This window comes from Megalobrama amblycephala, linkage group LG20, assembly GCF_018812025.1.
Source record: "Megalobrama amblycephala isolate DHTTF-2021 linkage group LG20, ASM1881202v1, whole genome shotgun sequence".
In the NCBI taxonomy this organism is placed as follows: Eukaryota; Metazoa; Chordata; class Actinopteri; order Cypriniformes; family Xenocyprididae; genus Megalobrama; species Megalobrama amblycephala.
The window spans coordinates 12,715,008-12,730,653 of NC_063063.1; the positions used below are offsets into that span (position 1 = coordinate 12,715,008).

A 15,646-nucleotide genomic window follows, 5' to 3' on the forward strand; every position below is an offset into this window, starting at 1 on the left:
TGAGTACAGTTTTTGGATACTCTACCCACCTCTGACCGCGCTCAGCTACGGTGCTGAGACCATGGTTCATGACGCTGACGAATTAAAGCAGACAGCCGAAACGTTGGACCTGTTTTTATCTCCTGCTTAAACTTAATAAAACTATTTTTAGAATGCAGACTTTTTGCATTTTTATCATTCATAAAACACACAATTAACTCAAGCATCACATTATCTTATACTCAAATAGCACATTTATTCATGAGTAGCAAAACTCATGACACACTAATCAGGATAATATAAATAGGGCCACATGTGATTGTGCTTTAGAAAATACATCCTAACACTGCAAAGCTGAAATAATCACTACTTAGGCCTACACATACAATATAATTACAACATACAGTAATGAAATGTCACTATTTTATACAGTAATCTGTAGCACATGTTGTACAAACTCGCTATTTTCAAATTTATTTGTAGCCATTTTTTTTACATGTAGGCGCCTATTTTTGCAGAACTGAGAAATGACTTGCTAAGGGAGGTAGAGAAAGTCTTTGTCAGTAGGACAAGACATAGTATACTGTAATGAAATCTGGCCAAAGGTGCAGAGGATGCTGAATTTATTTATTTATTTGCTGTACAGTAATTTACAGGCCTAGTATATTGCATACCGCTTCATATTCAATTATTTGGTGTTTGACGTTTTCTTTAGTGCTTTTCATTTAAAATCACTTTACATTAATGTAATGAAAGCTCATTGTTGTATTTTGTTGTATCTTCATTCTTTCATTTACTACAATATTGCTCTTACTAGTGTTAACGCAGGAAAGCTATGTATTTGTTCGGTTTTGTGTGTCATCTGAGGCCATTTGATTCTGACAAAAGATAATATGTTTTTGACTAAAATATTTGATTTTGAGGTAACAGTTTGAGGTTTGTACAAGTTGGTATGTAGGGATTGTGTTTATAGTTGTGAGAAAATGGCGAATTGTTTCATGAATATTGTGTTAGAAATCAAGAGAAACTAATAAACATCGTATTGAAAGTAAAATCTGTGGCGTATGAGCTAGTATGGCTAGTATGAGCATTAAAAGGGTGTAGCTAACATACCATATATTGGGGGCAGGAAGCATATCTCACATAGGCTACTAAAAACTAAACTAACTTACTAAATAAATAAAATAGGCTAATTAATTAAATCAGGTTATGGGGTTAATTGTATCGAAGATGCGGACGTGAGCTGATTAGGATCTGACCCTTTTCTGTTTATGACTGACTCAAGTGCTCACGCACGTACATTATCATCACGTATCACCCTAAAATGAGGAGGGGAAAATGGGCATCATGTCAATTTTCAGCGTTCACTGGCAGGAGTTCAATCTGACACGCAATTAGGCTGTATCTTGGGTGTGTCCACTCAACTACAAACGCTTAAAAAGAGGACCAACGTTTAGGTGGGTAAGTCATTTGACCAGCACGTCTATTCATTCCAGACATCAATTCAAAATGAGTCTCTCTGCTAAGGACAAAGCCAATGTGAAGGCCCTCTGGGCAAAGATCTCCCCAAAGGCTGAGGACATCGGTAATGAGGCGTTGTCCAGGTAAGACAAATCGGGCTAAGTCTTAAATTTTGATTAAATTATAGGCTATGTTTCACAGATGTAAGGTAAGGATCTGATTAAACAGGAACTTACATTTTCCCACCGTTCTGCAGAATGCTCTTGGTCTACCCTCAGACCAAGACCTACTTCTCTCACTGGAGCGACCTGACCCCCGGCTCTGCTCCGGTGAGGAAGCATGGAAAGAAGGTCATCGGTGGACTCGGTTTGGCTGTTGACAAGATGGAAGACCTTTTCGGCGGTCTGCTCACTCTTAGCGAGCTGCATGCTTTTCAGCTGAGAGTCGATCCTGCTAACTTCAAGGTAAACATACTGTTGAGTCTGACGCTAATTGATTAATAATTTGGTCATATCTAATTATATACATTTGTCCTACTCAAAATGGTGTCTATTAATCTTCATTTAACAGATCCTGTCCCACAACATTCTTGTGGTGGTGTCCATGCTCTTCCCTGATGACTTCACACCTGAAGCCCACCTGGCCATGGACAAGTTCCTTGGATTAGTGTCCCTGGCTTTGTCTGACAAATATCGTTAACCTGTTTGGTATTTGTTAAGCAGTTTGAATGTTGTTTTGTCGATTTGGTCAACAACATGTCAATAAAAATCTGGAGACACTCATCTTGTGCATTTTTTTTCTAAACAAAATTGCAAACAAAATCTAAATTTCTTTGCAATACGAATATAGGCTATAATTAGGCTATCGGATCATATAAATTCTGTTTTTTTAATGAAATTGGATTAGACTAAATCACACAGAGGACACGTCTCTCAATTAGTTGAGCCTGTTGCTTTAATAAATATAGGATATTGAAATAAAAATTTAAATTTTCTCATTTTGGCACACCAATATTCATACTACATACCGTTTCTTTTAACTTATAAAATATTTAAGACCTTTAGAGACAGAAGGATATTATATTTAATAAATAAAAGTTATACTATATATTATTATAAATATACCACGCTATATATATGAGTATGCTATATATATATATATATATATATATATATATATATATATAGATAGATAGATAGATAGATAGCTGAGTAGGCTACTCATATTAATTCGACTACATATATATATAGGCCTACATATAGGCTATATATAGCCTACACTACCGTTCAAAAGTTTGGGGTCAGTAAGAATTTTTATTTTTATTTTTTTGAAAAGAAATTAAAGAAATTAATACTTTTATTCAGCAAGGATGCATTAAATCAATCAAAAGTGACAGTAAATTTATAATGTTACAAAAGATTAGATTTCAAATAAACACTGTTCTTTTGAACTTTCTATTCATCAAAAAATCCTGAAAAAAAAAATAAAATATTGTACACAAATATTTTGTACAGTTGTAAACAATAAATGTTTCTTGAGCAGCAAATTGACATATTAGAATGATTTCTGAAGGATCATGTGACACTGAAGACTGGATTAACGATGCTGAAAATTCAGCTTTGCCAACACAAGAATAAATTACATTTTAAAATATTTTCAAATAGAAAACAGTCATTTTAAATTGTAATAATATTTGACAATATTGCTGTTTTTACTGTATTTTTAATTAAGTAAATGCACCCTTGGTGAGCAGACGAAACTTCTCTTAAAAACATTAAAAATCTTACCGATCCCATACTTTTGAGCGGTAGTGTATATATGTAGTCGAATTAATTACATACATTATACATACATAATAATATATAAAATGTATATTAATTAGCTACATTAAAAGAGCACAATAAAAAAAAGTAGAAGACAAGTACCCGTCAACTAAAACCAAATAAATCAGCTTTGAGACACGCGAACAGCTTTGAGTCACGTGAGTCTTGTATAGGGCATTTACGGTCATTCAAACCTGATATCTTCACTGTGCAGAGCAGCTAGAGTTTTCGGCAAAAAGGTGGGTATATAGGTCAACAAACTGTTTTGTCTCGAAAACATTTTTACATTAAAATAGTCTACAAATATCTTATAACTAGGCTACTATAATAGCCTATCACAACTTTAGTAGGCTATAGTAGCGAATTACCGAAATATACACAAAAATGCTGGGTTAAAACCACATTTGTTGACGTTTTCAGCTATTTGGCAACCCAGTGTTGGGTAAATATTGGACAGAACATACTGAGTTATTTCGACCCAACTTTTTTGTTTTATACATGAACCCATTTGCTGGTTTGTTTTTGAACAGTAAATAATAATATAGGCTACTCTAAAATCTGTTATATAGTCTAGGACAAGGACATTTAATATAAAATATTTTTATTCAATGACGAGTCATTCTTTCACAATCAAAGGAAGTGGCAGGAGCAGCCTCGACAGTAAAATTGACCCAGCAGCTGAGTTATTGTTAATGTTGAAATGTGCAGTATTTAAAACACACTGATACAGGCTAATATAAAAATATAAAAATATGGAATAAAATGTATTTCGAGTAAAATCTAAACTCCAGCTTGAGAAAAGACATGCTATTTTATGTGAAACGTTATCAACAGACAATTTACTGACATCTGCTGGAAAAAAAGAAAAAGTGTTGGTCATTTGTTATAAAAGTCAAGCACGCACAAAGAAATGCAATTGCAATATATGCTGTTAAGTTAGACATATGAAATATTTAGAGTATTTAGAAGTAGGCTATTAGAGGCATCATGAATTGAGTGGCTTTGCATGCTGATGTGCTCCAATATCATTTCATTATAACTCGCGTCTTCTCATCTCCAAGCAGAAGCCTGTTAAAATAATAAAGTATATTTAATTTAAAAATAATTTTCTTGACATAAGATCTCAACAAGGAAATATGAAATATTTTATATCAAGACAAACTGACCTCACGAGAGCAGCAGCCACCAGACCTCCCCCTATCGGACCGACCCAATAAACCCAATGATAAGACCAGTGGTTAGCTAGCAATGCAGGTCCAAACGCTCTTGCAGGGTTCAAACAGGTGCCAGAAACGTCTCCTCTATTTGATAAAACAACATGGATTTTTCAGACAGAAACAAATTCTATTATAATTAAATGTTATATGCCTACATAACATGTAAAACGTCTTTTTTCCCCCTCATAAATCATTAGTATTGATCACCCCATGTCTGTCTGTGGGTTTTGGAAACATTTAACCAACGAAAAGTATTAAAAAGAGCTTCAGACTAAACATTGTATCTCCATTGGATCCTCAAACTGTCACCTTGCTTGTTTCAATGGTAGATAAAGAACTGATTCTCTGAAAAACTACATAGTTTCTTTACTCAAGAACAGTGTTGGGGAAAGTTACTTTTAAAAGTAATGCGTTACAATATTGTGTTACTCCCTAAAAAAGTAACTATTTGCATTACTTAGTTACTTTTTATGAAAAGTAATGAGTTACATTACTTTGCATTAATCCATTCTTGATTGCTGAAGAACAGGACACAGGAGAAGAAAGTTCAACACTTACTTCAGAAATAAAAATGAAACACATGTGATGTTTAACTAAAGTCATTTTTGCTTATTTGTATGGTTGAATTGGATCATCAAAGGTCAGCAGCAAAGACATTGGAGTCTTTGCTGCTCGAGTGTGCATTTCACAGTTGTTATTCATTCATTCTGCTTTACTTTTTCATTTGAGATGAGTATCACACATTTAGTCTAGAACAGCAATAACCATCATGTTTACACGGCGCACACAACGGCTCTGCACTTACTCATGGTTCTCTCAACATGGGGACAGGAGAGCTGTCAGTCAATAAATGGGAAAACAAAGTAACTTGCATTAATTATTTGAAAAAAAAAAAAAAGATATTTTATTGTAATTTTAAAAGTAATGCGTTACTTTACTGCATAACCTGATATTGCTGAGTTCAACATGTTCCTGGGTCAACATTTTTGTTGATCCTGGAACAACATTCAAATCAACCAATCAGATTTCATGGACAAGTTTACAGATTATGTCAAGTTTAGGCTTAAAATCATGAATTGGTGCTTCATCATTTCTCTCTGATTTTTGGGATTACTTTTGGGTAGGGTTAGGTTTATGGGTAGGAATAGGGTTAAGATTAAATTTTCAGACTAGAATGTTGTTCCAGGATCAACAAAATATGTTGACCCAGGAACGCATCTCAGCAACATCAGGACGTGCTTACTTTACTAGTTACTTGGAAGAAGTAATCTGATTACGTAACTCGCGTTACCCCGATATAGCTCAAGAAACACTACTGGCTATTAAGGCTAATGTTTTATGTATTTGAGGAGCGGTGTTTACAAATAGCATTTATGCTGTCTTAAATAGCCCGTGCAAAGCACATCTTCCATAACATGAGATTTTGGATAAATGACAGAAAAAAACCGAGCGCCCACATAGCTACAATAAACTTTACATGTTTATAAGTTAAAAAACGTGAACTTACTGCCTAAAGTGCGGCCGTTCTACGGACAGAACACATAAAAAAACTTGGAACTCCATTTGAACTTGATTTTGGTATAATATAAATGAGGTAATTGGCCACGGCCCTGGCCATGTTATTAAGATTTATTTCGTTCCAGACTCACCCTGCCAGAATATTGACGATAACAGTGCAGCCCACCATGAAGGGCACCAGGGGGCTTTTGCTCTTTCCATTGACTGCCCCCAGCAGCACCACCATAGTTACTAGACATGTCATGGCCATTTCAGCAAACACAACCTTCCCCAGTTGCTCATCAGAAGTAAGAATAGCAAAGGCCTGCTCCGGTAGCATTCATGTAGTTCTCGTGTGATGTCATAACCTAAAAAAATACATTTGTCTGTTGAGCACTTTTTTGTTTGTTTGTTTTTGTTATGGAAAGTAACACCAATATTATTTTTTGTTCTTGTATTAAAGTGTATATTTGCTCACACCTTTGACATTGCAGCTCCCAGCACACCTCCGATAAGCTGACTGATAAGGTAGGGAACAACCATCGTCAGCTGCATTCCACCACACAACCAGATAGCGATGGTGAATGGAGGGTTGAAATGTGATCCGCTGCATGGAGAAAAAAAAAAAAATCATTCAGGTGAGATATAAACTCATTCTCTTTCAGAAAGGGATTCAGAAACATCACCGTCAGCACTCAAAAATAAATGAACAAGTCCAAAAAAATGTATTTAAAAATATATAAAAATATATTTTTAAAAATCCGTAATACTTTATTTTAGTGTCTTACATATGTTACATGTACTTACTATAGTTTTAACAGTATATTATGCATAATTACATGCAACTAACCTAAGCATATAGTAAGTACATATCGTTAATTAACAGTACTCAGTACTTAAATGTATAATTTTACTGTAACAAGGACACCTTAAGCTAAAGTGTAACCAAAAATTCTTACCTGATTTCTGCCATACATGCCACCAACACAGCCACTGCCAAACCATGTACAAGTGCTGGCTGAAGTCTTCCTGCTGCCTCCACATTTTCAATGACAGACACACAGCCTATGAAGACAAAAAATGTTGTGCCCACCAGCTCGGCAACACATGGCTGGATTATTCTTTCATATTTGCTCAGAGGTTTAGGTGAGGATTCGTTCTTCTTCAGCAAAGTTTTGTCCAGCTCTTTGAGCTCTAGCTTCTCTACTTCCACTGACATTGTGTACCATCAAGTGAAGTGAGTAACTTTGTGACTGTGGCAGGGGGAAGCACTATATGATAAAAGAGCCAACTTGAATTGTTCCATCATAAATCACTCTTTTATCCCTGAAAGTCTGATATATTATCATAGGATTATTATGAAGGATGCAACAGCCACATACAATCAAGTTTTAGGAGACAATGAAAAGATCTGGAAAGTTTACAATAACAATAACTGTGAGAGGTATAAGCACTGATATTTTCAATCTAAAGTTAGATCAGTGGACATTTGTTCCCTTATCAGATGTAAGTTGTTTCACAACTGGACATGATTTTTTCCACTATTATATCTGTGTTATTTATTTGCTTGTCAAGTGTGTGATAACTGCCTGACCTTGGCTGTAAATGTTATCAACAAAACGGCATAATAAAATAACACATTGAACTTCAAGGTGAACTTTGAGCCAAAATGTGATATGCTGAAAAGTCATATTTGTACAAATTATATTAATATATTTGGGTCTCAAAATCATAGTGAGTGAACAGAAGACAGAGATCATGATTTGATTGTATATTCAAATTATTACTAAAACTGAATTATTATTAAAAAATTTGTTAAAGATTTTGAATTCAATGAAAATGCCAAATTGTGCAGACATAAATTTCTGCTAAATAATTTCGTCAGATATAATACCTTAACCGAGCTTAGAGTTTTGTTCTTCCCTCATATTTAAATATTTTCCTCATATTTTGATGGTTTAATCAATCTCATAGGGTCAAGGGTCATTAAAACAAATATCCTCTCAGGACATCATATATATATATATATATATATATATATATATATATATATATATATATATATATATATATATATATATATATATATATATATATATATATATATGTATATATATATATATATATATATATATGTATATATATATATATATATATATATATATATATATATATATATATATATATATATATATATATATATATATATATATATATATATATAAGACCACCACCCAATATAAGGTTTGTGCCACGTCGGCCCTAAACTGTATTGGTGATTACCAAAATCATTTTTTATGTTTCTGTAATGGTTAATCCACACCAGAATGTGCAAGCTCTTTAGTCACAATATAATTATTGTTGTGATTTACTGGATTCAAATATAGATCACAAGAAAGTTTCATCAAAAGCAAGTATTTGGGAACAACTAGAAACTATTTGAAAGTCTTAAACAGCAGAGACTGTTGAAAAGTAGATAAAAACAATGCCAGCAAGAATGCAAGGGCAAAAGAGGGCATACAGTAAAAATAATATATATATATTTTTCTGTTATTATATGGGAATAAAGATTATATAGTTGTTTCTGTTTGTTACTTGCCTAATAAATGACAAAAAAATGTTTAGTTTGAAACAAGTTTTTGACAATTTCTAAAATATTTGTATTTTATATTTGTAATGTATCTCTCTCTCCACACACACACACACACACACACACACACACACACACACACACACACACACACACACACACACACACACACACACACACACACACACTCCTGGGCAAAAAAAATAAATAAAAAATTACCCAAAATGGCTAAACACTAATCATTTAATTGTATTAATAACAAAGTATTGGTTAGGAAATTAGCAAAATGTAGACCAAAACACCAAAGACAGAATCAAGTTTTTGGCAGAATATGGAAAAGTTGTGTGTTCACAATGAAACATGAGTTGAATGGAGATGCTCCAGAGCGGTGTCTTCAAAGATCTGCTGAGAAATATATAATAAATGCATCTCTACCACAGTGAAGCATAGATGAAGAGGGGTCATTGTGTGGGGAGCCTTTTAACTGCTGGCATTGGTGAACTACTTCTCTGTGAAAAGTCATTTAATGCTTTGGAATTCAGGAGAATATTGCTGAATGGCTTGTTTCCCACAAATGAAAAGTTGTTATCTAAAGAATAATGATCAGATGTTATTTTTGCTCCTGCCCAAATTGCAAAAACAATCAGGCTCATGTTTTGGCCTGGTCAGAATCCAGATTTGAACCCTGTACTGAATATTTCATCTCACATTAAAGTCAAACGAACTGGGAGACATTTTTCAACTTCTCATGAACTGTTTGAAGCCATTAACATTGAGTGGAACAACACTGACTCTTCTTCCTGTAAAATGCTGTCTACAAGTTGGGGAAGGCTATTCCATGCTAAGTTACTTTACAGTATTTGTGCAATTCTTGCTAATTTCCTGACCAGTGATTTGTGATTAAAATGGTCCATTAAAAGACCACTAAACATTTTGGCATTTTAGCTTGGCCCAGATGTGCTCCATATTTACATATTGCAAAGTAAAAAAAAAAAAGTGAAGAAATACATTCAGACAATATCTAACAAAAGACTTTATGCTTATTAACATAAAACATCAGAATACACAATGGCAGGCTATAAAACTAAAACAACAAATACATTTGTCCAAGAGACAATGAGGCAACAGAATACAGAAAAGCTTAGAATACTGCACTAATATAAATGTTTGACAATATCATACAATGCTTTACAAGTTATTTGGAATTTAAAAAGCTTGCAACATGAGATCCTCTGAGGTCCTCCATCTCCATCATTTGAAAATAACACGAATCTTCTTGTCTCCCACTATCAACCTAGAATGAATCAAGCAATTAATCAGGATACTCATACTCACATATTAAGATGAAAAGATTCACACTGAAAACACACATAAAACCTGAATCAAATATTAATTCTTATTTAAATCTGAACAGCTTCAAAATTAAATAAGTCATCATATCATGATCAAGCTGATACACTAAAAGACTTTATACTCCTCCTGAATGAAGAAAATCATTCATTGTGTAAGGGAAAAGTGAGTTGCAAGAATACCTCACAAGGCTGACAGTGACCAAAGCACCAGCCATAGGTCCCACCCAATATACCCAGTGGTGCGTCCAGTGACCGGACACTATCGCTGGCCCAAAGGCCCGTGCTGGATTCATACATGCTCCTGATATTCCACCCCTGTTTGACATGTAAGAAAGTTAAATCAGAGCTTCTCAAAACTGAAAAAATGACCCTAAATACAGCATATCAGCACATTTTAGTGTTAGGAATTAATATTTCCTTTCGCCATTATTATTCTAAGGCTCTTGATGACTTTGTTTCCTGTAACATATCCTGTGACGTCCTATTTGTTTAGTTGCCATGTTCATTAAAGACACCTCATTCTCCACATTAAAACGAGTGTAGCGACTTGTGAGAAAATGAGTTTTGGTTGTGCCAAACATCTGCTTATTAAAGCGCATGAAACGTATGATGACAGTTAGGGGACAGCAGGGAGTGTTGTAACGGAATATGATTAAACATCATCAGTTTCACCAATTAGAAACGAGCTACAGGGGTTGGCGGGGTAAAATCACTATCATACATCAACACCACCCTGAGGGGAGTCAGGGGACAACAGTACAAAAAAAAGCTAAGTAAAATCTAGGGCTGTCAAATGATTAATCGCGATTAATCGCATACAAAATAAAAGTTTGAGTTTGCCTAAAATATGTGTGAGTACTGGGTGTAATTATTATGTATATATAAATACAAACACATTCATGTATATATTTGAGAAATACTTACAAGTATATGTATTTATTTATATTTTTATGTAATTTTTATTATATATAAATAAAAATATTTTGTACATAAATAACAAATTTCTCTTAAATATATACATACATTTGTGTGTATTTATATATACATAATAATTACACACAGTACTCACACATATATTAGGCAAACTCAAACTTTTATTTTGTATGCGATTAATCGCGATTAATCGTTTGACAGCCCTAGTAAAATCTAGTAAATAATTAGATTATTAATATTTGTTATAATGTTAATGATTGTTAAATGGTAGACATAGTAGTATTATTAGTAGTAATAATCGTATTATATATAAGAGTTATATATATATATATATAGTTTTTTTTGGCAGAATGTAGTAGTATATCCTCCCTGTCTGCTCAATCAATATTTCTTGATATATATATATATATATATATATATATATATATATATATATATATATATATATATATATATATATATTTTTTTTTTTTTTTTTTAAAGCAAATTATAGCATTTTCAGCAATAAGTCAAGTTTTATAATATGGACAATTATAATGTAACAATTATAAGTAAAACCATTAATTATACATATAATAATTAGAATTGTAGAATTATACTATCATCTAACAACATTGTCTAAAAACACATATAACATATAAACATTATAAACATAAACAAAACATGTGTAGAGTTGTTAGAATGTATTTGTTCTCTGTGTTTTATTTGCTGATTTGAATTAAAATGTTTCCTGTATGTGTTTTTTATTAGATTAGATTAGCATTTTGAATTACATTGTAAAAAATTTAAAACATCCATGTTCTTGTATAACAGTTACAGTTACAGTAGTGCAGTAGTAACAGTATTTGCACTGGTTGTACTTGACACTAATCTACACAGTTCAGGTAGATTTCTATACTTCATTTTACTTCAGAGACAGAGAGAGAGAGGAGCATTATGAAAGTTTGAGACTTGAGATATAGATGTAGATATAGATGTTTAAACAAAATCTTTCCTATTGTTAAATATTTAACACAAAACACTAGACTAGATTTTTTCTACTTTTAAAATGTAGTATGGCATATTATTCTGTACAGTAGGCTATATAATTTGTGAGTGCCTTTGTGTGAAATATTAGTTTCCTACCCAGCCAGAATATTTGCAGTCACAGTGAGTCCAATGCAGAAGGGAGCAAGATGACTTCGGGTCCTTCCGTTAACAGCGCCCATGCTCACAACTATGGTCAAGAAGAGCGTCATTATCATCTCTGCCATAGTTGCAGAGCCAGTGCCATGAGCGGACTGAATGGCATTAAATGCTGCTCCAGTTGCATTTCCAAATGCCTCATTCGTAGTGACAGCCTGAAGAAAAAGAAAAGAGAATGTTCATATTGCATTGTCAAAAGTGTAAATGATTGTATACTTCACAGTCACAAATATTGATAGAGAAGCTTGCGCACATACTTTAGCAAGACCGGCAGCAATCACTCCACCTAACATTTGTGAGAGCACGTATGGCACCAAGAGTATGAGTTCCATTCCTCCGATGAGGTAAACACACACAGACACGGCTGGATTGAAGTGACCACCACTGGAAAAGAAGATGACATTAGAAAATCATGCGTGAAAGAAGAATGAAATAAAAAAGAAATGTTTTAAATAAAAAAACGATCATTTATTCATATATTTTAATTTTATGTTTTGAAATAATATCAATAAAAATATATTCTTTTGCATAGTAATTAGATAATAATGCATGTACAATGTCAAATTTCTTTATAATGACATTTCTGGCTACATTACTCAATGAAAACTAATTTAAATAGTTGATATTATTTTTTTAAATATTGTAAATATAACAAGCATATAATATAAACATTATAAAAACATAGTTTTATATATTTAAATATATTATTTTTCATTTGTATTCTCTATTACCTGATTTCTCCAAAAATCGCAATTGCTATCGCCAGTGCTAGTCCATGTGCCAGGGCAGGCTGGATGCTCCCATTGATGCCCACGTTACCCATGACCGACACACAGCCCACAAACATGAAGAGAGTGGAGCCGAGGATCTCTGCCAGGCATGGCTGAATGTAGTGCTCAAAGAAGGACTTCTTAGGCGTATTCTGATGGCTGTCCCCTCCATCGCCTGTGGCTACAGTAAAGAGCTCTGATTTTGACTCCACTGAGGTCATTTTGTTTGTCCGAAGCTTCAGGTGTTCTGTGCACACACACTGCAGCTTTGTACTGATAAAGGTGGACAGAGGATGGGGTGGAGTGGTGGTAAGGCGGGCCAACAGTCTCTCCCGTCATCACTCTTGGTGGCTTGGGAAAAACACTTTACAATTACAGCAGTGGAGAGCATTGTTTGTGGGGTGACGGGTTCAGGATATAGCTTATCATCCACCAGCCTGCTATTACACAACTGAGGACAATAAAGAGCATAACGCACTCTCATGTCACTCAAGGTCTTTTCGACTGTCTTATGCAACTAAATTGATTAGAGTTAATGCAGATTCCCAAACTTTATAAATCTAATGGCTTATTATAGATCACTGCATGGCCTGCAGCAGATTTTCCCATGCAGTCATCTGCATTTATCACAGTATTGCGTTCAGCTCTCACTCTCATGCATCAAATTGGGGTTCCTGAGGCAGTAAATAACAGCACAAGGTCGCTTTGGGTTAATCTTTCTCTTGTGGGACTCAATGACAAAAGTGAACACAGAGAAAGACTGCAGGATGCCTGGCATTGATGGCTAAAGAGGAAACATTTCCTTTTTTTGTGTCTTTTAATCGCCTTTTGTTTTCTAAAACTACTTCCTGGTGATTATTTGTGACGTTTGTAAAACATACACGACCGTTCAAGGGTTTGGGGTCAAGATCTTTAATGTTTTTGAAAGACGTCTCTTACCCTGTAAAAAAATGACTGTAATTTTAATGGTAAAAGACTGTAAAAAATTCTGCAGTGAAAAACAGTTAATTGGTTTACAGAAAGTTTCTGTACTATATACTTTGAATAACTGTAATAGATCTAATGGTACATTTAATGTAATTGTATGGTAAAATACCATTAAATTTACAGTTTTTGGAAGTGAAAAATAACAAGTAAAAAAAAAAAAAACGTGAATTGACATTCCCACAATTCCCTGTGTGATGAGTTTTCGTTGAAATAACTCATAACTAGTTATTCTAATCTAGTTTTTCTAATCAGTTATGTACATTAGTGTTTTATGTTGTATCTAATGTTGTTAAATTAATATTTATTGCATTTTTAAAATTTCATGCGTTTTACCATGATGGTGTTATTGTTTGTGTGAATGACACTGTGCACCTTCTATAAATTAGTATTGTCCTTCTCAGCTTGTGGAAAAGCTGCTTGTGATGAACTTTGATTCATCATGTGACTTTTTCCATCACCACTGTGTCTGTCAGTGTATTACAAAGATATGGATATTAGTACAAATGGATATTAGTACTTCAATAGGTTGGTAAATTAACATTATATCAGTTAATGAAAAAGTTTTTTTTTTTTTTTTACCATAAATTTAATGGAATTTTTTTAGGGTATGTAAAATAAACAGTTATGAACCGCATTACAATATAAACCTATAAATTATATGGTTTTGAACTGTAAAATAGACAGTAAACTAAGTGCTGTCCTGTAAAACCTTAAACGTTGCTACCATATTTTTTACGGTAAAGTTCTGGCAACCACAGCTGTGATTTTTTACGGTAATGTTCTGGCAACCACAGCTGCCGTTTTTTTATGGTAATGTTTTGGCAACCACAGCTGCCGTTTTTTTACGGTAAATGTTCTGGCAACTGTTACAGAGCCCCATGTTTCTGTTTGCCCGTGACCTAGTTTCCCCGTTCTGTTAATTAGTTTAGTTGATTCACCTGTGTCTTGTTAATCATCCCATAACCTTGATTAGTTCCTTTGTTAGTCCCTTGTATATATACCCTGTGTTTCTAGTCTTGTGTTGTCCGGTATTGTTTATGCTACGTGGTTGTATGTTCTGTTGGATTCCTGTTTCTCTACAAGTAAAGTCTGATATTCACTCTATTTTCTCGTCGTGTGCTTTGTATACCAGCAACCGTAACAGAATACCGGACCAAGACAGTTTTTGCAGCGATTTTCTTTTGTTTGTTTTTTCCCCTTGTTTTTCCCGTCACCATGGACCCTGCTGTTGCCCTTTTGTGCCTGGAGCAGAAGGACCGCTCCCTGGAATCCCACACCTTGGATTTTTTGGAGTTGGCGTGCCTCACACACTATCCTGACCGCTTGCTCTGCGTGTACTACATCTCCAGCCTTAGCGAGCGGTCCCGGGCACGCCTCCCAGGGAGCGGTCCTCGGAAGGACTTCGCCGCATTCGTGAAGTGGGTGCTGGTGTGTAACGACTCGCCAATCACCATCAGCCCCGCGGAGGACGACTTCGCCACCAGCCCCACTTCACTGCCAGAAGCCAGTCAGCCACCATCGACGAACGTCACAACGGAGATGTCTCACATGCCCACCGCAGACCGAGGAGGTCAGCCTGCCGGGATGGATGAGCCTGGACCGAGGAAGGGATCGGACGGTAACATCGCCCCGGAGCCAACCTCACATCAAGGATCTGACCAGGTGCTCGAGCCGGTGACATCATCCGACGTCAAGGGAGTGCTTGTGGAGCTTGAGGGCTGGGAGGAAGGCTCCGCCCACAACACCACCACGATGGGTAAATGGACTGGCACTGGCAAATACGCTGAGGAACTGAAAGACATTTTTATGGTCGATCTAATTGATTTTTTCGGAGAGGTTATTTCCCATTCCC

General features: G+C 34.7%; 3 protein-coding genes across 3 annotated transcripts; 1 reads left to right on the top strand and 2 right to left on the bottom strand.

The window, feature by feature from the left end:
• Positions 1 to 1,424: 1,424 nt before the first annotated feature.
• On the top strand, positions 1,425 to 2,222 carry hbae5 (hemoglobin, alpha embryonic 5). Its single transcript, XM_048171543.1, has 3 exons — positions 1,425 to 1,583; positions 1,697 to 1,904; positions 2,011 to 2,222. Exons 1-3 carry the CDS (start codon positions 1,489 to 1,491, stop codon positions 2,137 to 2,139), a joined length of 432 nt encoding a protein of 143 aa, XP_048027500.1. The 5' UTR covers positions 1,425 to 1,488; the 3' UTR covers positions 2,140 to 2,222.
• Positions 2,223 to 3,847: 1,625 nt separating this feature from the next.
• Positions 3,848 to 7,715, bottom strand: aqp8a.2 (aquaporin 8a, tandem duplicate 2). The gene is given in 6 exon segments (XM_048170789.1): positions 3,848 to 4,331; positions 4,430 to 4,564; positions 6,130 to 6,302; positions 6,304 to 6,345; positions 6,458 to 6,584; positions 6,937 to 7,715. Coding segments are annotated over 6 exon segments (780 nt in total). The 5' UTR covers positions 7,197 to 7,715; the 3' UTR covers positions 3,848 to 4,288.
• Positions 7,716 to 9,587: 1,872 nt separating this feature from the next.
• Positions 9,588 to 13,136, bottom strand: aqp8a.1 (aquaporin 8a, tandem duplicate 1). The gene is made up of 5 exons (XM_048171125.1): positions 12,769 to 13,136; positions 12,295 to 12,421; positions 11,978 to 12,192; positions 10,100 to 10,234; positions 9,588 to 9,861 (listed from the first exon to the last, which is right to left on the bottom strand). Exons 1-5 carry the CDS (start codon positions 13,026 to 13,028, stop codon positions 9,819 to 9,821), a joined length of 780 nt encoding a protein of 259 aa, XP_048027082.1. The 5' UTR covers positions 13,029 to 13,136; the 3' UTR covers positions 9,588 to 9,818.
• Positions 13,137 to 15,646: the final 2,510 nt, after the last annotated feature.

What these genes read in the sequence shown, in the direction of transcription:
- aqp8a.1 (XM_048171125.1), bottom strand. Translation starts at nt 13,028, where the DNA reads ATGACCTCAGTGGAGTCAAAATCAGAGCTCTTTACTGTAGCCACAGGC. An exon ending in GCGATTTTTGGAGAAATCAG is followed by an intron (nt 12,422 to 12,768) that starts GTAATAGAGAAT and finishes CTTCTTTTCCAG; the next exon opens with TGGTGGTCACTTCAATCCAG. An exon ending in TTGCTGCCGGTCTTGCTAAA is followed by an intron (nt 12,193 to 12,294) that starts GTATGTGCGCAA and finishes CTTTTTCTTCAG; the next exon opens with GCTGTCACTACGAATGAGGC.
- hbae5 (XM_048171543.1), top strand. Translation starts at nt 1,489, where the DNA reads ATGAGTCTCTCTGCTAAGGACAAAGCCAATGTGAAGGCCCTCTGGGCA. An exon ending in GGTAATGAGGCGTTGTCCAG is followed by an intron (nt 1,584 to 1,696) that starts GTAAGACAAATC and finishes ACCGTTCTGCAG; the next exon opens with AATGCTCTTGGTCTACCCTC. An exon ending in TCGATCCTGCTAACTTCAAG is followed by an intron (nt 1,905 to 2,010) that starts GTAAACATACTG and finishes TTCATTTAACAG; the next exon opens with ATCCTGTCCCACAACATTCT.